General features: G+C 36.2%; 7 protein-coding genes and 1 non-coding gene across 10 annotated transcripts; 4 read left to right on the forward strand and 4 right to left on the reverse strand.

Moving 5' to 3' along the window:
- Window positions 1–1,501: 1,501 nt before the first annotated feature.
- On the forward strand, window positions 1,502–4,899 carry asic-2 (Degenerin-like protein asic-2). The gene is made up of 13 exons (NM_059698.3): window positions 1,502–1,621; window positions 1,857–1,988; window positions 2,122–2,271; window positions 2,320–2,474; window positions 2,592–2,721; window positions 2,767–2,919; window positions 2,964–3,038; window positions 3,424–3,556; window positions 3,605–3,777; window positions 3,860–4,000; window positions 4,064–4,138; window positions 4,186–4,287; window positions 4,661–4,899. Exons 1-13 carry the CDS (start codon window positions 1,529–1,531, stop codon window positions 4,784–4,786), a joined length of 1,638 nt encoding a protein of 545 aa, NP_492099.1. The 5' UTR covers window positions 1,502–1,528; the 3' UTR covers window positions 4,787–4,899.
- Window positions 4,900–5,455: 556 nt separating this feature from the next.
- T28F4.3 (Protein-tyrosine phosphatase) lies at window positions 5,456–7,687 on the reverse strand. Its single transcript, NM_059699.3, has 7 exons — window positions 7,624–7,687; window positions 7,169–7,443; window positions 6,766–7,116; window positions 6,604–6,718; window positions 5,962–6,438; window positions 5,727–5,879; window positions 5,456–5,680 (listed from the first exon to the last, which is right to left on the reverse strand). The coding sequence occupies exons 2-7, from the start codon at window positions 7,432–7,434 to the stop codon at window positions 5,570–5,572; spliced, it is 1,473 nt and encodes a 490-aa protein (NP_492100.1). The 5' UTR covers window positions 7,435–7,443; window positions 7,624–7,687; the 3' UTR covers window positions 5,456–5,569.
- A 354-nt stretch (window positions 7,688–8,041) lies between these two features.
- T28F4.4 lies at window positions 8,042–16,130 on the reverse strand (the record flags this gene model as incomplete). Of its 2 annotated transcripts, none has more annotated exons than NM_059700.8 (14): window positions 16,022–16,130; window positions 15,317–15,606; window positions 15,139–15,260; window positions 14,338–14,558; window positions 11,431–11,567; window positions 11,279–11,380; window positions 10,835–11,228; window positions 10,608–10,789; window positions 10,439–10,550; window positions 9,605–10,215; window positions 9,390–9,561; window positions 8,736–8,906; window positions 8,555–8,688; window positions 8,042–8,339 (listed from the first exon to the last, which is right to left on the reverse strand). In NM_059700.8, the coding sequence occupies exons 5-14, from the start codon at window positions 11,559–11,561 to the stop codon at window positions 8,195–8,197; spliced, it is 2,154 nt and encodes a 717-aa protein (NP_492101.1). In that variant the 5' UTR covers window positions 11,562–11,567; window positions 14,338–14,558; window positions 15,139–15,260; window positions 15,317–15,606; window positions 16,022–16,130. The 2 variants fall into 2 exon arrangements, with proteins under 2 accessions (NP_492101.1, NP_001368639.1); NM_001380711.2 differs by having other exon boundaries at window positions 8,195–8,339; window positions 16,022–16,046.
- T28F4.8 (uncharacterized protein) lies at window positions 11,288–11,822 on the forward strand (the record flags this gene model as incomplete). The annotated part of the gene is made up of 2 exons (NM_001350367.2): window positions 11,288–11,402; window positions 11,487–11,822. The coding sequence occupies 2 exons, from the start codon at window positions 11,288–11,290 to the stop codon at window positions 11,561–11,563; spliced, it is 192 nt and encodes a 63-aa protein (NP_001337288.1). The 3' UTR covers window positions 11,564–11,822.
- dap-1 (mammalian cell Death Associated Protein related) lies at window positions 13,210–14,328 on the forward strand. The gene is made up of 2 exons (NM_059701.8): window positions 13,210–13,940; window positions 13,991–14,328. The coding sequence occupies exons 1-2, from the start codon at window positions 13,758–13,760 to the stop codon at window positions 14,123–14,125; spliced, it is 318 nt and encodes a 105-aa protein (NP_492102.1). The 5' UTR covers window positions 13,210–13,757; the 3' UTR covers window positions 14,126–14,328.
- Window positions 16,131–16,830: 700 nt separating the features above from the next.
- pbrm-1 lies at window positions 16,831–24,971 on the forward strand. Of its 2 annotated transcripts, NM_001025837.4 has the most exons (15): window positions 16,831–16,961; window positions 17,008–18,005; window positions 18,058–18,400; window positions 18,457–18,983; window positions 19,062–20,007; window positions 20,056–20,813; window positions 21,006–21,181; window positions 21,231–21,331; window positions 21,379–21,450; window positions 22,711–23,121; window positions 23,219–23,444; window positions 23,516–23,952; window positions 23,999–24,285; window positions 24,338–24,461; window positions 24,508–24,971. In NM_001025837.4, the coding sequence occupies exons 1-15, from the start codon at window positions 16,836–16,838 to the stop codon at window positions 24,625–24,627; spliced, it is 5,652 nt and encodes a 1,883-aa protein (NP_001021008.1). In that variant the 5' UTR covers window positions 16,831–16,835; the 3' UTR covers window positions 24,628–24,971. The 2 variants fall into 2 exon arrangements, with proteins under 2 accessions (NP_001021008.1, NP_001379442.1); NM_001392571.2 differs by lacking the exons at window positions 16,831–16,961; window positions 17,008–18,005; window positions 18,058–18,400; ... (4 more) ...; window positions 21,231–21,331; window positions 21,379–21,450 and having other exon boundaries at window positions 24,508–24,900.
- On the reverse strand, window positions 21,630–21,721 carry C26C6.12. The gene has a single exon (NR_101581.1). It is a non-coding gene; the product is annotated as an Unclassified non-coding RNA C26C6.12 (non-coding RNA).
- C26C6.8 (SH3 domain-containing protein) lies at window positions 24,917–27,036 on the reverse strand. Its single transcript, NM_001374919.2, has 6 exons — window positions 26,932–27,036; window positions 26,767–26,858; window positions 26,560–26,712; window positions 26,078–26,191; window positions 25,809–26,029; window positions 24,917–25,159 (listed from the first exon to the last, which is right to left on the reverse strand). Exons 1-6 carry the CDS (start codon window positions 26,972–26,974, stop codon window positions 24,970–24,972), a joined length of 813 nt encoding a protein of 270 aa, NP_001361835.1. The 5' UTR covers window positions 26,975–27,036; the 3' UTR covers window positions 24,917–24,969.
- Window positions 27,037–27,116: the final 80 nt, after the last annotated feature.

Here is a 27,116-nt window from a genome sequence, read left to right on the forward strand (position 1 = left end):
CTCCTTCTGCCTTTTTATTATTCAAACGTTTTGCAGAAAATGCGAAAAAAAGAGAGCGGAGGAATAAAGCATGCAAATATTCGGAAATTTGAAAATTCAAAAACCAAAACTCAACTCAGAAAAGTGTTTACTATTAAGTTATGAGCTGAATTTGAAAAACGGTTGAAATTTGGGTTTTATTTGACAGTCTTCGGATAGGGAGAAGCTTTGAATTTTCATGTATATTCTTACTATTGCAAGCGACAAAGTTGAAAGTATTCACACTAACCGCTCACTTACAAAACCAAGAAGAAATCCCAACAACTGGTAAGATTTTCGTTTGCATACTTTTGAAAGTTGTCCTTGAATATCGAACACGAACGGGCAGTTTGAGCGGGAAAAAAGATGCAAACTAACGAAAACAAGCAGAGAAAAACAGCGTTCTCCATATAGCATTCATCCATTATTTGTTCCTTTATTATAAATAGTCAGTTAATTAGATTAAAAATATTCAATTTTTAGATAGTTCGGTTTTTGTTCGATTGATTTGAATTTTTTAAAGCAAATGAAGATGTTACTAAAATTTAAATTATAGGAAAACTGCCATAATATCGATAAACCCATACAAATATAGAAAAAGGCACAACAGAGACAAAGGAATAAAATGGAATGCCCTTCCAAAAACGTTCGATCGAAACGAAAAACCGGGGCAGAACAAAGTGGCCAAATGACGGAAATATTTGTATGTGGTTGTGTGTGTGTGCAAAATGGAGGAAATTGAAGGTTCGCTTGTTGGTTGGGACATGTGATACAACACAGACTAAGGACATTTATTTATAAGATTCAGATGAATAGAGAATAAGAAATGAGGAGAGTAGAAGAGAAATGAAGATGAAAAGAGTAATGTTTGATTGAGAGAAGAGAGGAGCAATCAATGTGACACACCAACACCTCATTAAATCATTTCTGAACGATTTGAAACCACCCGGAATCTTTTTAAGTAAATATGTGGAATTATGTCATATTATAAAAACTTTAAGTTTGAGCCAAGGAACACTGTGTTTTCTTGAAAACTTTAAAATTGGAAAATTATGGCGGGTCTTAGGCATGTAGGAAAGAGATCCTGAAATTCGGACCTACTAGCAGAGTAGCATCAGTGGGGATTTTCCAAAAATGTATTCAAAATGGTTCAAAAGACTAAACTATCTAAATAATAAGTCGAAACGGTTTACAAAAGTTGTGTGTGCACATCTTTGACCAATGTCTAGCATTTTTGTAATATGTATTATACAATTTGAATATGCTTCCATTTTACGAGTTATCTTCGAGTTGCTAAAATTGGATATATTTATTTTAATTGTATACTCCATTATGTGCAAAATTCGCCCAGCAATTTTTTTTCAATTCTCAGCTTTCCATTTGAAAAAGAGCAAACATTGTTGTCTTTTTGTTTCAAACAAAAGAACATCTCATTTGAAATTTCTTTGGTATCCATGGGCACCTCATTTTCTGGAACAGAAACACACAACAAATCATTTACTTGCCCAAGATGCGCGGTGGCGGTTTTGTGCAGATTTTTAAGGATTTTTCCAATTGGTCTACTGTAGCAGTTGTACCACACGTGGCAAATGCAAATAATAAGGTAGGTCAATAAACAAGAATTGCAAGAGATAGAGAATTAGACAGTCAAGAAGCATTGTGAAATGACGTCATTCCCCTTTCGGAATGATGTCATAAAAATAGAAAAGATAAGAATGTGTCAAGAATATGGATATTTTTAGATTGGGGCATGTAAATTTGAATCCATAAATACCACATTTTTAATGAGAAAAACAAAGAATAGATTGGGAATAAATAAAATCTTGCAATAGTTTCAGATTTCTCGTATTTTCTGGATTGCCATATTTTTATTTGTTCTGGGAATGTTCGCATATGAACTTTACATTTTAATCGCAAAGTTCTTTTCGTATCCTGCCACTGTCAACACAGAAATTCTTTTCGAGAAACAGGTATCTTTTTGGTTATATAAAACTACGAGGATTTTATTTTGATCTGGAAATTGTAAAAGTTTGTTACGTTATTACTGGCAAATTGGAACTGAATATGAATTTAGAAAATAAGTCTACAAGCAAGTTTATCCAGATATTTCCCGTCGTTACCGTGTGCAACATGAATCCTTACAAATACAGTGTTGTAAAATCGAACAGTGCATTTTCAAGTGTTAATACTCTGATGACAACATATTCTGATGCTACTGTTGGAACATTTTCAACTGATAAATGGGGTCTCTATGTTAGTTTGTGAAACAATCTCGCATTTAGAGTAGCTCATCTATTTTAGGCTGATAACGATGAAACCTACGATTTGGATTCTCGAGCAGCAGATGCTCTTGTATTGGAAGCAAATTTGATAAGTGATACGGCAAAAGTTCCTGCTTTATACACTTACGCGGATTTGATTCAAGATTGTAGTTTTGCGGGTATTCCTTGCTCGGAGTAAGTTGAAAATATATTTCGATTTGGGTTAGGTCACATAGTTTTTGGTTCAAAAAACTCAAACATTGTAACTGACAGGCAATAAACTAATTCTTAAAATACAAAAAATAATTTTAGATCAGATTTCACAAAGTTCATTGATCCAGTGTATGGAGCATGCTACTCATTTAACGAAGATGCGTCACTCAATTATTCTGTTAGTAGAGAAGGTATTCAATTTGGATTAAAATTGATGCTTACGGTCACGGTAAGTACTTTTTTAACAACTTTTGAGCATTTCAATACATCTTAGCAAACAAAAACAAATGGGAATACCGATTCGTTGCCAACAACTAAACTAGCGGGTGCCCGGATTGGAGTAAACTCACGTGGGAGTAGTCCAGGACTAGATTCAAATGGAATCGATGCAGGAGTTGGATATGAAAGTGCTGTTTCTGTTAGCTTGGTGAGATTATAGATAGCTTTCAAAATTCATACGTACACCTTTAGACTCAAAACGTTCGAGCAAAGAAACCATATGGAACATGTGTGGATCGAGAACCGGATAGCTCGGATTATTACAAGGTTTGGATTATTTTCTAGTAATTTCTACACAAAATAAAATAAGAAAGAAATCTTCACTGAATTTTGATTACAACGAGTTTGTATTTATTTATTTGTTAGTATCGGATTTTTCATAACTTCAGTCGCTTAAAAATGGAAAATTGCCAGGAAGGGTTTTGTGTAATTATTTATATAATACATGATCATTTATAACAAGATCAATTATTTAAACACTCCAAAAATATTTTAAGATCAAAATTGCCGAGTTTTCGAAAAATTGTAACTTGTGAGTAGTTTTAGAGCACTCTCACAGGTTCGAAGGCTGCAATATTTGAATACAAGTCACTGAAACATAAAAGCCTCACTTTTGACTTTTGAAAACATCATAAAATTTTACAAATTCTAGGATTTCATTTACACACTGGAGACATGTTTCAATGGATGCAAACAAAGAGACACTATTGCAAAATGCCAATGCGCAAATCCGAGATTAGCTCTCGGATCCACAGATACAGCATGTCAGCCAATAAAAGCAGATTGTATGGTTCACCTTTTTTGTGATTACGACCAATTCAATTAATTTTCAGTGGACTGCCTCCAAACATTGAAAGGAAATCAAACAAGTTCCACTCCGAATATTGATTTATTAGTTGAATGCAATTGTAATCCTCCCTGTGATGAATCAACCTACACACCAACAGTATCTCTTGCTCAATTTCCATCCACTAGTTATTACGTCGCAACTTCGTCTACTGCTGGGGTACGTTCACGTTAAAGAGTCTCGAGCAAGAACGTATTTTTCAAGTTTATATTTTTTAAAGTCTATATTCCTATCATTGAAGGTTGGAAGCTGCTCTTCAACAAACTCGAAGTTTTCAAGCAAATCAGATTGTCAGAAATGGTACAACAATAATGGAATGATTATACAAGTGTTTTTGGAAACGCTCAGCTACGAGCTATACACTGAAACTGCAGGATATACGGTAAGCGGGAAATAAGATTCTAGTCCATATAATTAAGTTTACAAAATACTATCATATTTTCAGGTTAGCAACGTTATTAATGACTTGGGAGGACAAGCCGGTTTGTGGCTTGGACTATCCGTTATTTCTGTTGTTGAGGTTTATATTTTCTTTTTTACTCTACGAAAAATGCCTTAAAGTTTCAGATGACAGGTTTAATGTTAGTCATGGGTGCGTTCTGTGTAACTGGTGGAGCTATCAAAATGGCTCCAGACGATGATGAAATTGAAAATGATCACAGAATCAAGGTACATTCTATAATTTTTGCGAATAATTATTAGCATTAAAAAGAACTTGGACCAGGGCTGAAGATGTTCCGTTGACTTTTCTCGAAAAAAAATTGCCGAAAACACGATAACTTTTGCTTACATGTTTTAGGCAAAAAATTTTTTTTGGATTCTGTCATTATTTGGATTGTGAATAGATAAACAAGTATTTATAATTTCAAAAATCTAGAAAAATTAAGTTTTGAAATTCACATTCACACTTTTCAAAATTAGAAGCCGACTCGAAATTATTGAGATTTAATTAATATTTATTACTGTTTTTCAAAACCTCAAAAACAAATATTGAAAATTTCATACTACCAGAAACGAATTGAACAAAGTGAGTAAATTCCAGGACGTGGAAGATGTGAAAAAGGAAATCGATCATTTGGAGAAAAAACACGGAGAAATGGAGAGCGGCAGCGATGGGGAAGTTGACGATATCGAGAATAAAGGAGATGAGGAGAAAAAGAAGAAATAAATTAGCATTTGGTTGTCAAGAATATGTTCATTTGAACTATACTACAATAAGTCTACACTTGTTGAGAATATAAAAGACTGATGACAGAAATGAATACATTTGATACAGTTTGATACAGTTTGAGTAACTGTTTCGATGAAATAATTTTCAAAAAACTCTGAATAACTTTAAAGTAAAAGTAGATATTTGAAACCTAAATCTAAAACTAAGAATAAGCTCTCAAATAGGAGTACCCATTATGTGCCTGTTAAAGAAAAAATATATTTATTCTAGCTGTTGGTATTTTTTATTTATATTAGGTAAAACTAAAATTTTGCTCTATGAAATATTCGTGAGAATTCGTTTTCTGAATGAATTTTGAATATTATTTTGCAAATTTTTCAAAAAACGTACTCAGCACTCACATGAAAGACAGTTTGGACAAGAAATAAATTGAATCTGAAGCCGATTAAAAACAAAAACTTTCTGCAGGAGAACACTTTAGCAAAATATATAAGTGTTGCATTGAAATTCCAACGTATTTAGTTATGAAGTCATTAAATTGGCTATCCAAAGAGGAAAATAATGTCGGTTCTAGTAAGACTTAATCTTGTGTTTTCGTTTATATGACCTATTTTGGAAGTCTGCATCAATTTGATCCTAATCAAAAACTTATTTTGCAATTAAGAAAAAATCATTTTTAAGCTTATCATCCAAACATCCTCCACATCCAAAAAACAAAAATAACGCATTAAATGCAAAGTGAGCAAGACAAACAAAAACAAATCAAGTAAAATTTTTCATCTAATAGTTTCCGGTTACACTAGGTTTCTTTTTAGCCTTCCTTGCCGCGTTCTTTCTTGCTCCCTGTTTAGCCCTTTCATGCTTGCTCCCCTTCTCCTTTGATGACAGCGGCTGAAATAAAGAGTTTCTTTCAAAAATTCAATATTATCTTGCTCACCATTTTGACGTAGACACTCTTCTGACGATTTTTCGATTTATCCTCTGCAGTTGATCTTTCCTCATTGTCCTTTGCTGTCGGCTCTTCTGCGTTTCCATCTCTATTTTTCAGTGTCAGCTTTCTTGGGCCTTGAAGTTTCGAGCGTGCCAGTTCCTTAAAATATATATTATTTCACTATCTAATGATTTTCAAAAAGTATAATATGATTTTTGTCACAAAAATGATCTAATCATACCTCAGGATTTTTCCTGGGAGGTTTTGAAGGAGCTTCTCGATTATCTCGTTGACGATTCGTCTTCAATCCATTTTCCTTCTTCTTTTCTTCTTTCGTTGCAGGTGATTCCTTCTCTTGTTCTTTTTCCTTTTCCTCTTCTCTTTTCTTCCTCTGTCGCCGTTTCTCTTCTTCTTCCATAATTGCCGCAGTCACTTTTCGGGTCACATCTGCATACTTTTTGAGCAACGACTCGTAATTCGCGTTCCTCTTGATAATCTTGTCATCAATGAACAATTCAATCATAAGAACAACGAGATAAACGTATTGAAGTTGTGACTGGACTGCTCCAAGGCGCATCGTGCGGAGACGTTTCAGAATTTCAACCATATCAACAGAAGAGTTCTCGCGAATCATTATTTGCGATAAGTAGATCCCGACAAATGTAGAGGTACGGCCAACTCCAGCTGAACAATGGACGACAATGGGCTTTGAAGAGCTCTGAAATATGGTTTTGTATGAGTATGTATCAGGGTTTCCAGATAGGCAGGCGCGTCTGGCGGAAGCCGCCTTGATAGTAGGCCTTCAGGCGTTATTGCTTGTCAAATAAATCAAGTTATCTACTTGACAAAGCTTAAGCTTAATTATATCATTAATTTTACTAACCTTATTCAAAACTGCCTTATACATCTTGATCATCGGTGCGGGATCCAATGGAGCAACTTGATCGTGCCAATCGTAATAAAAATAGTGGTAGACCATGTGCTTGGTGGGACAGTTCCTGAAATAATACAACTTTTGATGTTGCCGAGACTATTTAAAACTTACTTTTTCTGAACTTGAATACCAGTCACTTTCACTGGATTCCACAATTCCACGGTCTTCTCCACTACTTTCACTCGATAATCTCCATACTCTTTTTCTGAAGTATCAGAAAAATAGCGCTGGCACTTCTCCTGATCTTCCTCAATGTATTGACAAAGCATCACAATCACATGGCACTTCTCTGTGTAAACCATATGCCAAAAATCAGCAATCGTATTCTTGATGGGTCCTTGTGTTGAAATGAATTGAAATCCATCTGGCATTACCATCCAGGATGCATGAATGTAATCATTCGATGGATCACGTTCTTTCAGAACCACGCGATTGTCGTCTCCACAGAAAATGTGTCGATATCTAAAATTAAAATTAAATTTTCAATTGATGTTCTACTTTGAATCTAACTAACCGATTTTTGTCCATCATTTTCTCTGAAATCGACGTCGTCACATTTGGTTTATACTCCTTGTTATTTCGAAACTCTCTAGTCATATTACTGATTTTTGCCTTTTTCAGGACATTTTGGCTCCAAATCATGCAATTCGATGACTTCTCCGATTTCTTCTCAGCGTCATCTGCCACATCATCTAGTTGCGTCTTATCCGGCTGTATTGATCCTTCGTCCTGACTATTGTTATGCTTTTCTGCACTATTTTTGCCATCGTTTTCATTCATTTTAGTTCTCTGAAAAACTATATATTAGGTTTTGAATGTGACTTTGCAGCTATGATCTGCTATTTTTCATTCTACAAGCACATAGCTCAAGAAACTCCAGTCATATTTTGAAAATATTCAGCATTTGAAAAAGCCATTCACATTCATTCCCATGGTGAAGCATAATTTGCTAAAAACTTTCAAACGTACCATAATTGCTTATCGTCTTTAATGAAGACTGCTTTCAATCAAACTTCTCGCTCTGGTGTGTTGAAGTAGAAATAATTGATTTATTGATCGATTGAAAGATTATCGACGAATTTACGTGAATTTTTTTTTCAAGATTAAAAAGGTTATGAAACACGGTTAAATGTTTTCGCAAATCTGATGTGTGAATACTTTTTGTACACATTTCTGAATATGTTTCTTTATTTATTAGTAGAAAAGGTGTTTGGCGCAGATGTGCGAGGCATTCGAATAATATTGGCAATTATCCGTTTTTGGAATTTACTGCAAATCGAAAAGTGCTAAAATTTCAGAACAGCAATTTCCTCATATTGATTTACTGTTGGATTTTTGAATATTTATGATATTTTGGTAACTTTACTTTGCGTATGCATTCTTGGTAAAATAGTGAACCTGTTATTTTATGTTCTGAAGAGCTTAAAAAATGAAAAAAAAAAAAAAGAATCTACTCGTAAATCAACAGCGATATGATCCGTAAAGAGAAAGAAAAACCGAACAAATATAATTAAGAAAAAAACAACAATTGATCGAGACATCAGCATTTTGTCGTCAGGAATGTTTTCAAACTTTCCACAAATGTATTCACGACTGTAGAATTTTCACATATAGCTTCCAACGCTTTTGTTACGTTTTCTGATGATGAAAATCGAACGAGTGTGAGGAAAACTGTGTCGAGAAGCCTGAAAGCAATGAACTGTGTTGTGATGGTAAAGTAGTATTGGAGCTCATGTTTTAATTGGTATGGTATTTTCAAGTAGTTTTTGAAAAAGATCTCATGGATCATAATCTCATTGATCATAACTGTTAAATTTTCATTTCAGAAACTTTATTCTAAACCGAAATGTTTCCCTCAAAATGCAACGTTTTTTAGTAAAAAAATCGATTTCAAACTTACGTAGGATGAGCATTTGTGGCCAATGCAACTGGAAGTAGAAGATGTAGACTATTGCCATTTAAATATGTTCTCAATGGTCCATCATCTGCACAAAGTTTTTTTGAAATTGTGGGACAAAGAAATTGATCGGATAGCTGTAATATAATAATTTATTTTTGTTTTTTGGAAAAAATGGAAATACCGCAAGAAGTGTTGCACATTGTTCGGCTGATGATACTGTTGTGCATGAAGATGTACAAGTTGATAAAAGATGAATAAATAAACGGAATTCTTCAGGCAAACATGATTCCGAGTGCACTTGAAATGTTCGAATTCCCTCTGTTTTTTCCACGAAATCTGATGAATACATACCCTGAAATGTCATTTTTAGAGAGAGGATCTATTTCAAAACACACTCAAAGTGGTGCAGCATGTACGAATTTCATAATATGACACTATAATTTTTTTTTGGAAAATGATAACAAAAAAGTTATATAGGTTTTATTTGAACTTTCAGGGGTAGACTCAAGTATTTTCTCTGACAGACAAAGTTTTGGCAAGCTGCCAAATTTTTGAAAAATTTGAATTTTTTCAAAAGTCTAGATCATTCTCGTATATTTGAAGTCTTTAGTATTTAGAAAAAATTATTAAAGTGTGATTAGAATATAAAAATCGTAAAAATATTTTTTTAATCGCCTTCCAAATTTTCGAGTTACAACTTTTTAACTTTCAATAACATTTTTTTTAAATTCCCAAGAAAATATTTTTGAAAAGTTTAATCACGATTTTCGGTAATTTTGTCAATAAATGAATAATATAAACAATTTCCCCCGTTGTTTACTTATTGTTTACATACCTCGAAATAATGGCTATTTTCACAAATATTTTTCATTGGAGCAACTGCGATCTCTTTATCATTTTCATCCATAAAGTGAAGCATTTCTTGATCACTTGAAGCAGTTTCTAGAGCACATTCACCATTTCCTTCTTCAACTGGAAAGTACCACATATCGTGCTCACAGAGCTCTCTGAATTAAAAAAAAATTTTAATATGGCTGACTACAAGCTTACTTAATCTTGTTTCCACTTATGAGAATTGACAGTGCACCAATTATTTGTGAAACAAATGAAGGACCATTCTCATAGGTTGTCATTTTTCCTAATTCACGAAAATTCTCAGGAGAACTCATAACATGAGCCAGTGCATTGAACAGTTCTGATAAAGCTGGTACTTTTGCGAGTCGGATTCGTTCTTTCACAAGTACAATTTTTGCAATAGCCCCTTTTGTTCGATGAACAAAATCTTCTTTTGTGAATTGAGAGTTGATATGAGCATCTCCATAACTGTTATCAACGTGGCTTGCAAATTCTCGAAGGATCTCTCTCCCGTGCTCAGAACACTTATCACATTGTTTGCATGATTTCGCATATTTCAACATTCGACACGGAGATGCACATAGGCCAGTGAGAATTCTAACATGAAATTGTAGATCGAGTAGTTGGTAGATATGTGTTCGATGTGTAGACATTCGTCGAAGAATTCGATATGTTCGAAATTCGGGATCCCTGGTTGATCGGAGATAGGATACCACACAATCAACGATATCAGGGCGAATTAGGAATTGTAAGTTATGATCATCTTGTGAAAGCCAAGTCAGCAGCCATAGTTCTCCTTCAACAATCTGAAATATATGAAAATTGTTGTTTCACTGTTCATAAATGTGTATAGAAATATGCTAAAAGCATCAAATAAGTAATTTTAAGTATTATCCCCGCTGGCTCTACCTTCATTCTGGGTTACTGTACGTGTTTCTACAAAAACGCAAATAAGAGACGCAATGTCACAATTTTTCAAAATCTCATTTCCAAATTTCCAATTTCCCTCTTCATTGCTCGAAAACTTACACTTTTTTCCTGTCTCTTCTTTTTCACATCCTCTTTCTCTTCTTCTTTCTTATCATCATCTTCGTTTTCCGATTCAACATCACTCAAATCATCCAGTATTCCTTCGCTTGATCTGCAATTCAGATATGTGTTAAACTGATACCACAACAACTATATATGCTCCTCTTACCTTTGAGGCGCTGGAGAACTTGATGCACTGGATGCAACTGATGATGGGAAGCTGTAGCTCGGAGATGGTACACCGTAGGGTGGAGATAATGATGCCGATTGAGCTCTACGTGGGGAAGTTTGTGGAGTATCGTATGACCACATTGAGTAAAAATCTTTGTGAAGTTGATCAATGGGTTCTCTCTGAAATATTGCACTCGAAATGAAGACGCCATGAATCCATCTTACCATATTTGTATTTATCTTTTCATCTGATATGGGATTCCTCGAACTGCTACTTAATTTCTGCACGAATTCAATATCTATAGATGGTTCACATTCGCAACGATTTGACATTATGTAGTTATTGACATCACGGACTACTGTATTCACGAATTTCAGATTCTCGCTAAGATATCTGATTCCAGCAGTGTCATGAACAAAATGTCTGAATGCTTCAACAGTGGCTAGCTTCTCCGCAATATGCTCAGACGATGAAAATACATCAATGACCACATCAAGTGCTCCGCTCGTTCGCAGCCTCGCTCGGCCCCATGCTGTCTGGGAAAATGCAGCTATCATACGGTTCTTCTCGGGAATTGAGCATTCGAGCAATTGTTCAATGAATCTTTCCGTTTCCATTCTAAAAGTTATTCCATTTTCTTTTAATCCATCATATTGGTCTGAACTCACTGTTCTCTAATGCAAATTGAATTGGAAAACAAATCAATCACAAACTGTCTGTTTTTATCACTTTTCTCGAAGAACATCGCAATGACATGTTCGCTGCAGCCGCTGAAAAAGGAAAAACCACGTGGTAAGTGATTGGCTTTTTTCGATTCTACCTGCTGGATAATTGTCTATCCAATACATTCATGTGTCTTTTCAATAATACTTTAAGAATTCGAACAACTTCCTCTCTTCGATTCTCATTCGCCAGCAGTTTTCCAAGATAAAACCCTCCGTTGGAGAGCATGATGACCTACAAAAACCTCCAATTTTAGTGTGTTGTTTGTTGGTCTTTCCTCCTAGCCCCAGAGAAAGAAAGAAACGTCAATGATCGATCACATCGAGGACAACAAACAATCTTTTCGCGATCACGCACGGAAATACTATTTCGGCAAGTAAGCTGGACATAAGGAGCGCACGTGATACCAGCGCATGTGTTATCTCAAAGTATACGTGTAAAAGTGACGTGTATAGTCTAGAATATGCCTGTGCTTATTAAACATGATATATTGACACATTTGAATGTATTATACTGTTCAATATTCATTCGTCAAGATTTGGAAGTTGATGGACAATTTTGGAAAATACAAAAATTCTATGTTTAATTTAAACATGGGTATTTTATAATTATTATTCCCCAGAGAAATGTTTTGAATAAAAAAACACTACTAGAACAATAATAAATTTTCTGAAAATGTATTTCGTTCGAAATCAACCATCGATTTTCATCTTCATAATACATTTATTTTAGTGTGAACTTATACAGTTTAATTCTTTGACTTCCAAATTAGGATTATTCCATCAACGCAGCGCATTTTTAGGGGTTTGATTCAAAAATTTTGAAAAATCAGATCCACGACATACTAGAACTGAATTCATAAAAGCTACAGTACTTACAGTTCTAATGTTATAGGTACCACTTTTGAAATGTATTTATAAGTAATTCGTCATAAAATACAAGTATCCTGTTTTCCCATGTTGTTTCCTGTCTAAAAACATGTTACATCAACTTTAAAATTACACCTTTAACCTAAAACAGTTCAGTTACTACTATAATTTTAAAAAGACATTTATTTGAATCTACAACAACCACGTTTCAAAAACAAGGTGAAAGCAACGCAACTGTCAAAAACAAAAAGCATCCAGGATTTGGTCTGTGATGCACTATGAAGTATATGTTTTTAGAATTACGCGCATTTGAACTTTTGATTCTTCTGGAGAAAAACCAACATTTTCAAATTTTTCTGGGGATAATACTCAAGTAATCAAATAAGAACAAAAGAGTAGGAATCCACATTGGAAAAATTGTTATAATTCTGAATAGGTGGCTTAGAAAATCATTACGTATATTATATTGTTACAAAAAACATAAGCGTGGAATAGTAATTATTGGATACCATTGCCAAGCAATACTATTAGAGATTGCAATACCAATATTCGACGGCTTATTTTAAGTTTTAGATGACTAGGTTGACTAGTTCTCAATTCCAAAAACTCAAATTTTGAGTGGAATCTCATGAAAATTTTGTATGTTGTTTTGGAAATTAGTAAGGATTCGCAAATTGTTTAAAATTGGTTGACTAGTTTGACTTCATTTTTTTTCAATTTCAGAACTTTTGGGCATTAAAAAATAACAAGGTAGAATTGAAAAATAACAAGGTAGAATTGAAAACTAACAAGGTAGAATTGCCAAAAACTTTGAAATCAATTGGTTTTGATTATTATTCTGCCGAGAGTAATAGATTTAAAAATCTGAAAACTATATTTAAACTCTAAACTGCCCTTGAAAGATCATAAAATCAAAATTTACTTGTTGACAAGTATTATGGACTCTGGAAGCTTCGATGTTTACTTGACTATAGAACAAATTGGAGAACTGAGAATCCTTTTGTAAAATAGAAAAGTCACACTCCTACGTCTAAAGACTATTTCTTATCTTCCTGCCATTCAAAATGAAATTGACCAATATCATTCAAAAACCCCAATTGTCCTGTCGATCATCTGCCAGAAGTAACCACCGACCATACAAACATTTCGCAATATGTTGTTCATTTTCCAAGCTCCTCCCTCTCAGTCCCTCCCCTTACGACCTTCTATTTAAGTGAGCCAAAGATCGTCGTCCCTCACATCAATTCTGCATGTCTCTCTCTCTCACTTGTTGTTTTCGTTGAATGTGTTTTTCGAGCCCTGTTGTGGTGGCGCTGGCGCCCCATCATGTGACTCCGCCCTCTACGCTTCTGCGCACACACTCTCTCTCTTGCATACCTCTCCTTCTCTGTTCGCTGACCCTCAAACAGCTATTCTCTGGTTACCACTGCCAAACTGCCGAGTCTTGTTCCTATCGTCTTGTCTTGTTTTTCTAATTTCTTCCCTATCTATTTTTTGAACGTTTAGTTTATTGTAAAGAGTTTTCAGACACTGAAAACTACCAAAAAATCAAAACATGATGGACAACAACATCACCGAAACTGAAATGAAGGTCGGACATCCACCAGCAAACAAAGTCGGAGGACGTCGTGTTGTTAACCGCAAAGATCGCAAAAACTCGGACTCTAATGACAACGCTAACTCAGAAGGATCTGACGAAGTGGTACGCGAGATCATAGACTATGATTTGCCAGCTAAGGTAAGATACTATAATTACTTTATTGACATACTAAAGTATTGTTTTTCTAGATGGAAAGATCATATCCAACTGAAGCTGTGAAGAAAGTACACGAGAAACCAATGCCAGCAATTCAACCAGTTCATATCAATCGTGATGCTAATAGCGGTGTTCACCGATTCCAGCCACGCAAGCAAACCCATTAAACTGTGTATCTCGACTATCATGGACAAATCTCATGGACAAAAAAATCATATTGTATCTACCGTTGACTTATTCTTGTATATTTTATTTTTTGGGAATAACATTGAATTATCTCTCGGATACTGTAAATTTGTAGAACTTTGGTTGTATTTAACATTCCCTCGTTTTCCAATGCTTTTTTTAAAAATAAATGTATATAGACATTAAAGCTTACCCTTGTGAACGAATGATTGGCAAGTGAGAGGAAAATTCGAAGGCAGTGATACACAATGTTATCATTTGTTGATTCCAGAAGTAGAGCAATTCTATCAAATAATATCGTATTGCTTGAGAGCCAACTTGTTACAAGTTCTTTGTTGTGGCATAAGTTCCCAATTAATCGGCACATTGAAACACGGATTTCGATATTGGAAGTTGTACTCTCGAATATTCGCACTGAAATTAATTGCAAGTTGAGGCTAAGGTTACTACAATTTTTCCTGTTTTGAACATAATAGCCAGAAGATCAATTAGATTTTCCACTCATTTTCGAAAAAAAAACTGCAGTAATTACGAGTTGAAATCTAAATTGATACCTACAGTAACCACACTCTAGATATTCATACTACCCAGATGTCAAATTTTGTGATTTTTCCCAGAAAATACGATACCCGGTCTCAAAACGATCGATTGTTGTTAATTGCAAAATGGTGTGCGCCTTTAAGGAATACTGTAATTTTGAACTTCTTGTTGTTTCGGAATTTTTTATCGATTTTTCATAAATAGTTTTTTTAAAATAAAATTATTTATGGAAAGACTAAAATAAAACAATTGAAAACACACTTAGACAGAATGAGATAAAAACTATGAAAATTTAATGAAAATTCCATTGCAACGAAAGATTAAAGCTACAGTAATCTTTGAAGGCGCTCGCCCGCTTCTAATTTAAAAAATTGCTGTGTCGAGATCGGAATTTTGTTGGCGGAAAAATAGAAAGTTTGATTTGTAACATTTTTAGGAGAAACAATAATATTACCAGCTTGATCGAGAAAACTTCGTTGAGCTTTTTTAATCTGCATTCCTGTCGAAGTCGTCTTGTCCATGCAACAACAATTAGCCAATATACTTATAACGGATTTATGAAGATCCTCGTGGTACCTGAATAAATGATATGTTTTGTTCCAGATCTTTACGGTTTCCTTGATATAACTAACATAGAAGTGCCCAATAAGCTAGTTTCTCTAGAAAAGACCGAAACTAAATCCTCTAGATTCTTTTTATGTGATACAAAACTTCCAATTTTTGTTTCATTTGGAAGCATTGCCTTCAACTTTTTTGCAGATTTCAGTGCCACATCTTTATCTTCTACTTTTATTTTTGCAATGACATTCTCAAATTCATTTCTTGTATCGGCAGCTTTGGATCTCTTGTTCTGAATTGATTCGTCGTTCGCAACACTTCTCCTCTTTTTCGGTGGAATCGCACCTCCATTTGCGCTCATTGCCTGTAACAATTGGACCATTATGCATCCCTTTTGTCTTTTCTACACGCACACATGCACACCGTCTATTCTCTTTCGTTTGATTCGGTCGATATTTGTTGTGAAGGGAGAGACGCGCGCACTCCCCCTCTCTCTCTTACTGAATTGAAAATCCGAAAACGCGCCAACGAGTTCTTGCTGGCGCATATTTTCAAATTTTGAAGTTGCAATTAAAAATTGTTTTTTCTTGATTTTAAGCTATTTTGCTTACATTTTTATTATTTAGACGTATTTTTTTAGGAATCAATGTAATTGACTATTAAAAAACTATTGTTGATTGTAAATAAAGAAATTGCTATTAATTTGAATGAGGAAAACAAAAAAACGGCTTCTGCAGTTCATTTCTCTAATAAAAAACAATTCGAAACAATTCACATACCTTCTGAATCAGACTTTTTCTAAGAAATCAATAGTAAATCCTTTACTGCCCACACTTTACGTCGAACAAGAATCTCCCCGTGTTGACGCCTTTCTCGTGCACGGCCTTTTCACTGCGTTACTCTTTTCCTGTACACTCTCGTGTTGTCTGTGTCTGGCACCCAGCCAACACTATTCGCGCGCATTTTCTATTTTGAAGGCGACCCAATACGCTCGTTTCTTGGCCGTTTTCTAGCATTTTTACAAAATTTTTTTTGCGGATTTAAAAATTTAATTCAGCATGGTTCCATTTTTAATGTTCAGATGCAAATAAATCATGTAAAATTCTAGGGTTAACTCTCTTTAAAGCTCATAAATAAGAACTAATACTCTTTTCGAGAAGTAAGAGATAATCTATTTTTCCTGGCAATTTTCGTTCCTCTATTAATGTATAACAAAGCAGTTGAAGATTTATTAAAATTTTAAGAAAATTCATCAATAGAAATAAACTTTGTTCGCAAATTCACAAATATTTATAAGAACTTGCACTTCACCCTTCTTCTTTTTCAAATTTTCAAGTTTCGCGCGCACGCCGGCACACCAATCAAAAGATCAAAGTAGAATCTCTCATAGAGTTGGAAGCATAGCTACCAAACTAAAAATGTGTAAAAATATAAATTTCAAAATAAAGTTTAAAATTCTTCTAACGTTTAATTCTAGTTGATCTATCTCAGTTTTATTGTAGCTCATTTGTTATTCTTATTCTATTCTTTGTTAATCTGTTACTGTCTCAAGAATTTTGCTCGACTTTCAAATTATTTCCGTTTTCAGACTCAATGAGTACGAAAAGAAAGCGTGCTGCCGAGCCCGACCCGGAAAAGGATGTTGCTTCCACTTCTACCGCTTCCAAGAAGCGGAAAGGACGAATGACAATTGCGGAAAAGGAAAAGCGAGAGTTTGAGGTTGAATATATTTAATATAAGTGTAAATTTATTGTTCTTTTTCCAGATGGCGAAGGGTAATTATGTGATGGCACAGATTCGAAAACATCGAAGTTCCGCCGGCAATAATTCTGTATTCGAGAGTTTTCTCCGATTACCGCCACGCCGCTTCGAGCCTGAATATTATGAGCAAGTAAAAGAGCCGATTGATGTTACCACAATCCAACATAAACTGAAAATTCCCGAATATTTGACGTATGATCAGTTTAATGATGATTTCATGATGTTCATTAAAAACAACCTCACTTACTACAAAGACGAATCTGAAGAACACAAGGATATGATGAAAATTCAAGAACTTTTCGAGGCTGCTACCGCTAAGGTGAAATCTGGAGAATATCTAGATGACGCAGAGGACGAAGAGGGAGACGAAGATGTGGAAGAGACAGTTCAGGAAGAGGAAGAACCTGAAGAGAGTGGAACATCATCTCGTGATTCGACACCTATGGACCTGGATCACTTCATGCTTTGTGATCTTTTGGGAGCGGTTCTTGAAGCGACTGATAACACCGGAAGGCTTCTTTGCCCACCATTCCGAGTTCTTCAAAGTCGAGAAGATTTCCCATTGTACTATGAGAAAATAGCTAAACCAATTGATCTCAAAACGATTGCTCAAAACGGAGTGAACAAGAAGTATTCCACAATGAAAGAACTCAAAGATGATCTATTCCTGCTCTTCAAAAATGCACAGCAGTTTAGTGGAAACGGTAGTGATATTTTCAAAGATGCTGAACAATTGAAAACTGTTGTGAAAGAAAAGATTGCTCGATTGGAAGAGAAGGGAGTTCATCCAATGAGAAGAGCCAAAGCCACACGACTCGTTGATGCTTTGTTAACCGCTGTTGCAGTTAATGAAAACTTCTCAGAAGATTCAGAAGAGGACGAAGAAACTGAAACAAATTCGGAGCCTATGTGGAAGTTGTATTGGACAATCAGAAATGCTGTTCACGAGAAAGATCGAAATGTTACGCTGGCTGACAACTTTTTGGAACTTCCAAGCAAAGAGTGAGTATTAAAGAAAATATTAAAATGTCCATATTAAATGTTTCCATTTTAGATCTTACCCCGACTACTATGATGAGATCAAAAACCCTGTGTCAATTTTCATGATAAATAAAAGATTGAAAAATGGGAAATATGATTTGAAATCTCTCGTCGCTGATCTCATGCAAATGTATTCAAATGCTTTCGACTACAATCTTGAATCATCAGAAGTCTACATTTCTGCGGAAAAGCTGAAGGCACTAACGATATCCACGTGCAAGCAACTTGTTCCTTCATTCGATGTTTCTCAATACGAACCTGCTCCGGCACAACTTACACCAGTGAAACCAAAAGCGACACCACACAGAGCTCGAATTAAGATTGAGATGCCGGACACAGACTCGGAAGATAGTAGGGTATGTGTTTAATATTATTTTGTGTTGATACTTTTCAAAAATGTAATATATTTCAGACTCCACCTCCTACTCATAAAAGGAAATCTCCGAAAAAACCTCGTGAAAATGGAAGTGTTCCTACTCCAACTTTTAAAGGCAGAAAATCGACGATCCCTGTCGATCCAAATGCTGCTTATATGAAGCAAAAAGCAATGATGCAAGGGCTTTGGAACGTTATCCATTCCTACAGAGTCGCTTCGAATCCGGGACATTGGCCAGCGGGAGCATTCATACAATTGCCATCTGCCAAACAATATCCAGAATACTATCAAATTATTCAAAATCCGATTGATATGAAAACGATTCGGATGAGAATAGATGGACATCAGTATCCACAGGTTGATGCAATGATCAACGATTGTCGAGTGATGTTTTCGAATGCTAGAGATTTCAATGAACCCCGTTCAATGATACACATGGATGCTATTCAACTAGAGAAAGCAGTTTTGCGAGCTTATGAAGGAATGAGAAACACGTCACTGGGCTCTTCAATACCGTCAACTCCTCATTCGTCATCGTCAAATCTTATGAAAGCAATGAAACTGTAAGTTATAAAATTTTCTTAATTTATTGCATATTTTTGAATTTGGTCATATTTCTCACTGCAAATATATTTATTCAGAAAAACTCCGAAATCCGAGGTCCGTGGTCGCGGTAAAAAGAACTTTAGTGGATCTGATGATGAGGAATCAGCTCGAATTAACATACAACAACATCAAAGAAGCATGGAGGATGCTATAATGCAGCTTCCAATCGAAGAGCAAAAAATGTGGAGATTGTTCAAATCTATGAAAGATGTTCGTGAGGAAGGAACCAACCGTCCATTGGCTGTAAACTTCATGCGTCTTCCATCAAAGGAGGAATTTCCTGCATATTATGACGTCATTAAAAAGCCGATGGATATGATGAGGATCAAGCATAAGCTGGAGAATCGTCAGTATGTAACACTGCTTGATGTGGTTTCTGATTTCATGCTAATGCTTTCTAATGCCTGCAAATTCAATGAGACTGATTCTGACATCTACAAGGAAGCAGTTTCTCTTCAGAAGGCACTTTTGGAAATGAAGCGAGAGCTTGATACCGGAGATGATGCACCAAGAGTTCAGGTTGAATTGAGAACCATATTTACTTCAATATTTGCCTCGCTGTTCAGTAAGAAAGATGAAGAAGGAAAATGTTATTCGGATCATTTAACTGAATTTACGGAAGTTCTCAAAGCGAATGGAGTACCTTCATCTGAATGGCCATTCACTCTTGATCAAATTAAGATGAATATAGATAAATGCCGTTACAGACGACTCGATAAGCTTCAAAAGGACTTTTTCGATCTGTTCGAAAGAGCAAGAGAACTCTCAAAAGCAGGCTCTTCAATGTACGAAGCAGCATGTACACTTCAAAAATCATTTATTGTTGAACGTGATACACGATGCAAAGATTTGATACACTCAAATGCGTACTGTGTAATTGAAAAAGATATTGATGAAGCTATTGAAAAGGAAAGAAGCTTGAAGGCAAAAGAAGAACATGATGAGGAGGGAGGAAACAAACCGGCGATGGTGAAAAGACATGTAGGATATTTTTTATTTTCTGCATGTTATTAATTAAATTCTTTTCAGGAAAGCGAAGTCGAAATGGAAGATATTGAAATCGATGGAACGAAATATGTGGCACCATGTTACGCATACGTTTCCCGATCTGACGAGAAGAAAACTCCTCTTCACATTTTCCGAATTGAACGAACTTTTAAAGACGAGAATGGGGAAAAAGCTCTTCAAGGACATTGGGTTTACCGTCCTGAAGAAACTCTTCATTTGGCAAGCCGAAAGTTCATGAAACAAGAAGTTTTTCTTACGCCTTTCCGAGATACAGTACTTGCTGAACGTCTACGAGGACGATGTGTCGTCATTTCACTTTCCACGTACACTTCAAAAGTAATCACCGAGTACAGTGAAGAAGATGTATATCTCTGTGAGTACAAGTATCATGGAAAACCAAAATACTTTGCTAAGCTGAGAACCTGGCCATTCACTGCTGAAGACGAGGAATTGGAGTATACAAAGAGAACAAAACTAATGACTCCTAAACGGAATTTGACAGCAGTTGATTCTGATGGAAACGAAGGAAAAGACGATGTAATTGTTGATGGAGAAGAAGAAGAAGATGAAGAAGATCGTGCTCGTCTTGAAGTATCATTGGATATGGAAAGATTTGAGTTGGAAGCGTCAAAAGATGAAGAATCTGGAAAAACATACTTCCAACAAATCCGTTCTGAAACTGGAAAGTTTTTCTGGCTCGGACAATGTGTTCTGGTGTTTAACAATATGAAGCCGTTGTGTGATGTGATGAAGATTAATAAGATTTGGAGAGAAAAAGAGTGAGTTCAGAAAAAAAACGTCTAAGAAACTTTGAATATTTTTTAGACATTTATAAAATAGTAAGTTTTATGGATAGCCAAGTGGAAAAATGCAATGATACACTTTTACACACGATGCTTCTTGAAACTTATTGAACTGAAAATACCCTCACTTGCTTCCATTTGTTTATTGTACATCAATTATTTTTTCAGCGGTTCTGAGTGGTTTTCCGGCTGCTGGTTTGCTCGTCCATCTGAAACAATTCACGACGAGGGACGACTTTTCTTCAAGAATGAGGTTATTGCGGTGTATCGAAACGACGAAACTCGTAAATTGTGCGAGATTCAGAGAGTTTGTGACGTTATGCCTGCTAAGCTGTATATAAAACGTATGATATCACTATTTATAATTTAAAAATCAAAATTCTAATTTTTCAGAGCGACAGACTGAAGTATCGGAATGTGATGTTTTTGTTTGTGAAACAATGGTCAACGGATCAGCAGATACACCTGACGATTGTTCTTTGTTTGGTTTTCAGGTTTAATATTATCTAATCATTATTTCACTTATTAACTTTACTTTCAGAGTATTGTCGATGAGTTCAGTGATGCTCAAACAATGAATCTCGATTATGGAAAGGCAATGCGTAAGATGAAGGTAGGCTCTTTTCATTATTTTTTCTGGCTTCATGACCACGCCTACTTTCATCGTTATGAGTCTCACTTCTATGAATTTGAGTTTTTTTTAATGCGTTTCTGTGAATATCAAAATCTCTATGAGCTTTTAAGCGGCATACTGATAAGGATAGAGTGCGTTGCCCATTCTGAAATCGCTGAGACTGAAACATCTGTGATCCTTCTCATCGTCTCGCATCAGGGGCCACCAGCACTAATTGTCGCGTTCGTCTCGTCTATATCTCTATGTCTCTACCATTCCATCTCAATGTCCACATCAACACTAGTCATTCAGTTGGACTCTGTATAACGTCTCTTCTAGTTGTATTATATTTACGTATTTCTCGTTGTCTGGGTCTCTAATAATACGTCGCTACTCTCGTCTAATAGGTGGGGAGAAAGGGGGAGAGCACAACCGCGCGCGCGCAGGCCACCATTATTTGTGTGTGGCCTCTCTGATGCTGCTGCATCGATTTGCCCGTTGAAGAGAGTGGAGGTGAACATAAAATCGATAGAGCGAGCAGGCGGAGGAGGTACGTGACAGCACGAGAGACGAGATAAAATGCGACGCACGGAGGTTGACAGACGAGGCGATACCGTGAAGAGAGGCAGCGCAGATGGTAGTGCGTCACAGACGCTCGTCTCAAGTCTATATGGTTTGGTGAGAGTGTGAGCGGTGTTGTCTATCTGTGCCGGCTGCTTGGTCCTGCCTGCCTCGCTGGCTGTGTGTGTGTGTGCGTACAGGCAAACTGCGAGGTTCGTTTTCTCCTAGTCATGGATGCTGCTGCTGGCTGCTGATGCTTCCGCCGGTGGCCACCACCACCGCTGCATCCCTGGCTGTCGGCGGTGCTCCTTCTTCTTTTCACTGCCTGCACAGCCCGATTTCGCCGTGATACGTATTTTTGTTGGTCTTCTCCTTCTCGAGCGCCGCCGCAGCAGCCTTTATCTCCATCCCTGACCACCAGCATCGCGCCTTCACAGCTACCGTTCCTAAACTTTGCCCATGCATCAACGTGTGCGCGAGAGATATTCTTCATAGGTTCATCGTTACTGTAGTCGCGGCGCCACTTGAAATTACTGTAGATCGTTAAAGTATGATGTTGAAAACTAAGCCGTCTTGTCCCCTATGTAACGTTCTTATATAATCTTACTGTTTATTGATACTGTGATTGTAGGATTCTCAATCTTCCCATGATGCGTTCTCTTTTTCACCATTTGTATAATACATCGAATAACATTTCAGGCTCACAAACTTCACGTTTCAATCCCGAATGAAGAAGTGCTGTTTTACAAACAACCAATAAAAATGGACAAAGAACTCTCACCACTATTGAAAGGCGAAGGCGTTATGCCACTGGATCATCTGGACGAAATGATGGACGACGATACGGATGGAAGTGAATCGGTGTCAAGCAGTATTCATCCGAAGATCCTGAAAGAAGGATCACCCCCAGCTACAGTTCAATCGCAGACTTCTTCAGTTTCAACACCTCCACAACATCCCAGTATATCAGCAGAAATGCCTATTATGACACCAAAAGCAGTTAAGAGCAAGAGTGGATACATTTTGTTCTCTGCTGAAGTTCGTAAGAGGATAATGCATGAAAATCCAGACGCAGGATTCGGTGAAGTTTCCAAGATAGTTGGTATTGAGGTGAGTTCGAGATCGTTGGAATCTCCTATTGATATTATTGGAGAGATTAACAATTGGAACTATTAATCGAATTTCAATAATAATTATTATATTTCAGTGGAAAAAATTGTCGGAAGAACAAAAGAAGCATTACGAGATGCGTGCGGAAGTCGTCGCTGTTGAGAAAGCCAAACAGGATGCCATTAAAGCATCGCAAGCGATGACCCTTTTGCCCGGACAAGTGAGGATATATCAGTGTAAATGGGCTGCTTGTGATTCACAATATGATACCGAATCGGCCCTTCTGGAGCATGTTATCCAACATCATACTAGTCAAATTATTAGTAAGTTTAAGATTTTAGAACAATTTTCATATTTTTATAGTTGATCTGTTTGTAACTTTCTTTATTTTCAGTGGACAGTGACCAGCAATTCGTATGTATGTGGATGACGTGTCTACGTAATCGAAAAGACGGAAAACCATTCCCATCGCTTCCTCGACTTCACCGTCACATTAAAGAAAAACATATGCCTACGGCGGCGAAAAACATTTACTCCAACCAGCTAGGCAAGAATTTTTTTAAGTCGATACCAAATCAAGGAGACACTCCTGGATGCCGTATAGTATCTGCGCCTTACGGACAATTACCAACTGCACCATCAAATGGTGGAATTCCCCCTCAACAACAACATCAACAACAGCAGCATCATGGAAATGGAATGAACGGAAATATGCAACAAGGCGCTCCACAAGTTATAAACAGGCATCCTGTTAGCCAACAAATGCATCATCAGCATCCACAGCATATGCAGCAACATCACGATCATCATCCACATCAGCAGCATTATCAGGTTTGTAACGCAATGAAAACATTTTTAATAAATGTAATTTTTTCAGCAAGGTGGCCAACCTCATCCACAGATGCAAATGGGACCACCACAAAACGGAATGTTCCAACAAGGATCTTCTTCATCTCAACAATATCATCAGGCACCACCTCAACAAATGATTCAACAACAACATCAACAACCTGGTCCACCTCCACAACAGCAACAACCACAAATGCAACCTATCGTGGTTACAGATGTTGGACGAACTGTAGTTCGAGCAGTTGTACCTGCATTTGTTGCACCACCGAATCAAATTCATTCGAGAAGAGTTCTACATTCGGAAGCATATCTCAAGTGAGTTTTTTGAAATTTAATTGTTTTTCAAGTATTGATTTTTCATTTACAGGTATATCGAATCACTTGCCCAGAATCGACAGAAGTCGGTAAGCCGATGGGAACGAACTCTAGGAGCAACTGCCAGGAATACCCAACCAGCTGGAAATGCCCGCGCTCCATCTCATTGGATAAGGGTTAGTTCGACTATTTCTTCTTGTAAAATATATTTCATAATTTCAGAGAATTGAAAACGGACGACCTGTAGCTCGCGAAGAGGATGTTACAAAAGCTTTGTGGAAACTTCGCGATGAATTGTTGAAGAGTACGTGTAGTCTTGTAATGGACCGACCAACTCAATGAAATCAGTGGATCTCTTGTTAAAATTTTATGCAATTTTTATAACTTTATCATAATTATCCTACCCTATCTCGCCTCCCCGTTCAATCCAGAAAACAAGAATCTCTTTTTCTTTTAATGTATTTTCTGATAACCAGTTATGTGTGCTCCTTCTGTTTTTATCCTCTCATGATTCCCACGAATACCTTAAATCCTATTTATTTTCAATAATTTATTCGTTTCTTGATTGTATTTCTTACTACCCACTTCAGTCACTAAATTTATTATCATTTCCAATTCACCTTTTTTTAAAATATTTTTATTAATGGGTCGGGTATGAAACAAATTCAAACGATAAATCAAACATCAAAGATCTGTCGCCAAAATTACAACTTTATTCGGGATAAATCCCTGCTTCTCGTCAGCGATTCGGACGGCCCACAACCAATCATCTACTGGTCTTCCAGTGCATTTTATCCATTCACCTGGTCGGACTGTTAGATCAAGAGGTGATCTTCCAGAAAAAGGTTCGACTACGAGAAGATTTTCATTTTCCCTAAAAATTAAATAAATTTGCCAAGCCAAAATATAATCAGTTTATTTCGCAATCTTTTGAAACGCAAGCACGAGAAAAACATTTATGGCAGTAGTTTTTTATCTTGCAACGGCCCTTTTGCTTTTTTCGGGAATTTCGTGAACAATTTTAAAGTCGATTCTTTTGATTTTTTATTACCCATACGCGAAACTTTGCAATTTTTGCGCCAAAAATATGGTACTCAATCTCGACACGACAATATTTTTTATCAAATGTAAACGGATGTGCGCCTTTAAAGGGTACTGTAGCTTCAAACTTTCGTTGTTGAGGAATTTGCATAGATTTTTCATAATTCTCCGTTAAAAAATGTATTTATTTATTTTAAAAAACCACAAAACACATATATTTTATTTTACTAATCGTGAGAAAAACTATGAGCACGAAAAGTTGTATTTACATTACAGTAGTCTTTAAAGGCGCACACGTTTTCACACTTAACAAAATTGTTATCGTGTCGAGACCGGGTACTGTATTTTTGGCGCAAAAATAACAAATTTTCGCGTCTTCTGAGTCTTTTAATTCTGAAAAAAAAAACAGAATAACACCCATGACCCATCTGAATAAGTCCGTACACCTTTAAGCGTTTCAGAAAACTGCGAACTTACGATACCATTTTTCTTTAATGACACGGCTAGCTTGTTGCAATATTTCATGTGGAATCTTAACATGGGAAGAAGGTACAAAACCAGATTGATTGTCCGAATTTCGAATATAGGTCCACTCAGGATCTGATATATTCAAAACTGTGACAGATTCTCCATCTTTCACAGATATATCATCTGGAGCTGATCCATCAAATGACTGTAGTATTTGAACTTCGCATATCTCATCCTGCAGATAGTATCAAAAGAATATTCAATAGCTTTATTCAAAACAAACCATTTTAAAAACCTCTCCTTCTTCTTTTTGAACAGGAAGACTGTCGATAAATCTCTGCAAATTTGATTTTTCCCAACGGCGATCAAGTGTCGCGCTGGATCCGATCACCTTTTTCTGAAAAGTATTTGATTTGATTTCTCAACGGTTCCATTCCCGAAATTCTTGGAGATCAAACCGAAATGGGACTCTCTGACATCACGTGGCTTCTAAGTTGTTCTCACTAAAGGTGACAATGATTTTCACCACTTTTCTTCGATTTTTCAATGACAAAACTATGAAATATCTATGAAATATTGGAAATAATTAGGAGTGTGGTTACAGTAATTCGCAAGGCGCACATTCTTTTGCGCATATTTCGGTCGTGTCGAGACCGGATACAGTAGTTTTAAATGAATATCATTAAATGCCACAATTACACGTGTTGTTGCATTCTTTAAGATTTGCACTAAAAATAACTTTTCTAGAACATCTAAAACGCTCACCTTTTCACCGTGTTTTGAATTCAAAAGCAATTTACAATATGTCTGTGGAACAAATCCTTTTCTTCCATCAGATACCTCAACATAAATCCATTGATCATCTCGATAAATTGCTTTAACTGTAGTGCCACGGGTTACACTAATTTCGTCAGCAACCTTAAAAGTGAGAGGTTAGAAATTGGGGTAATTTGGAAAAACTGAAAACTATACAGTTGCTGTGAAGTTTTTTGTTAGTTGTCCTGGAGTATAAGGATCAAAATGATCCACTTGCATACTGTCAACCCATCCACCATTATCGGGCACTGAAATTCATTTTTGGAGGTTTTATTTTTAATCAGCTAAAATTAGAAAAAAAATGGGACAAACTGTGCTCACCTCTTCCAGATACAACTTTCCAAAAAATGCTCCTAATGCCCATTGTTTTTGTGCGACGAAAAGCCAATGAATTGCTCACAAAACACGGTTAATCAACAGAGGCATGTCAAATTATTGTTTGTTCACCGAAAATTGGATCTGATTGGAAAAAAAGATGGAGTCTCGGGAGGGAAAGGCATGAAAGG

Source organism: Caenorhabditis elegans, chromosome I (genome assembly GCF_000002985.6).
Source record: "Caenorhabditis elegans chromosome I".
Lineage (NCBI taxonomy): Eukaryota > Metazoa > Nematoda > Chromadorea > Rhabditida > Rhabditidae > Caenorhabditis > Caenorhabditis elegans.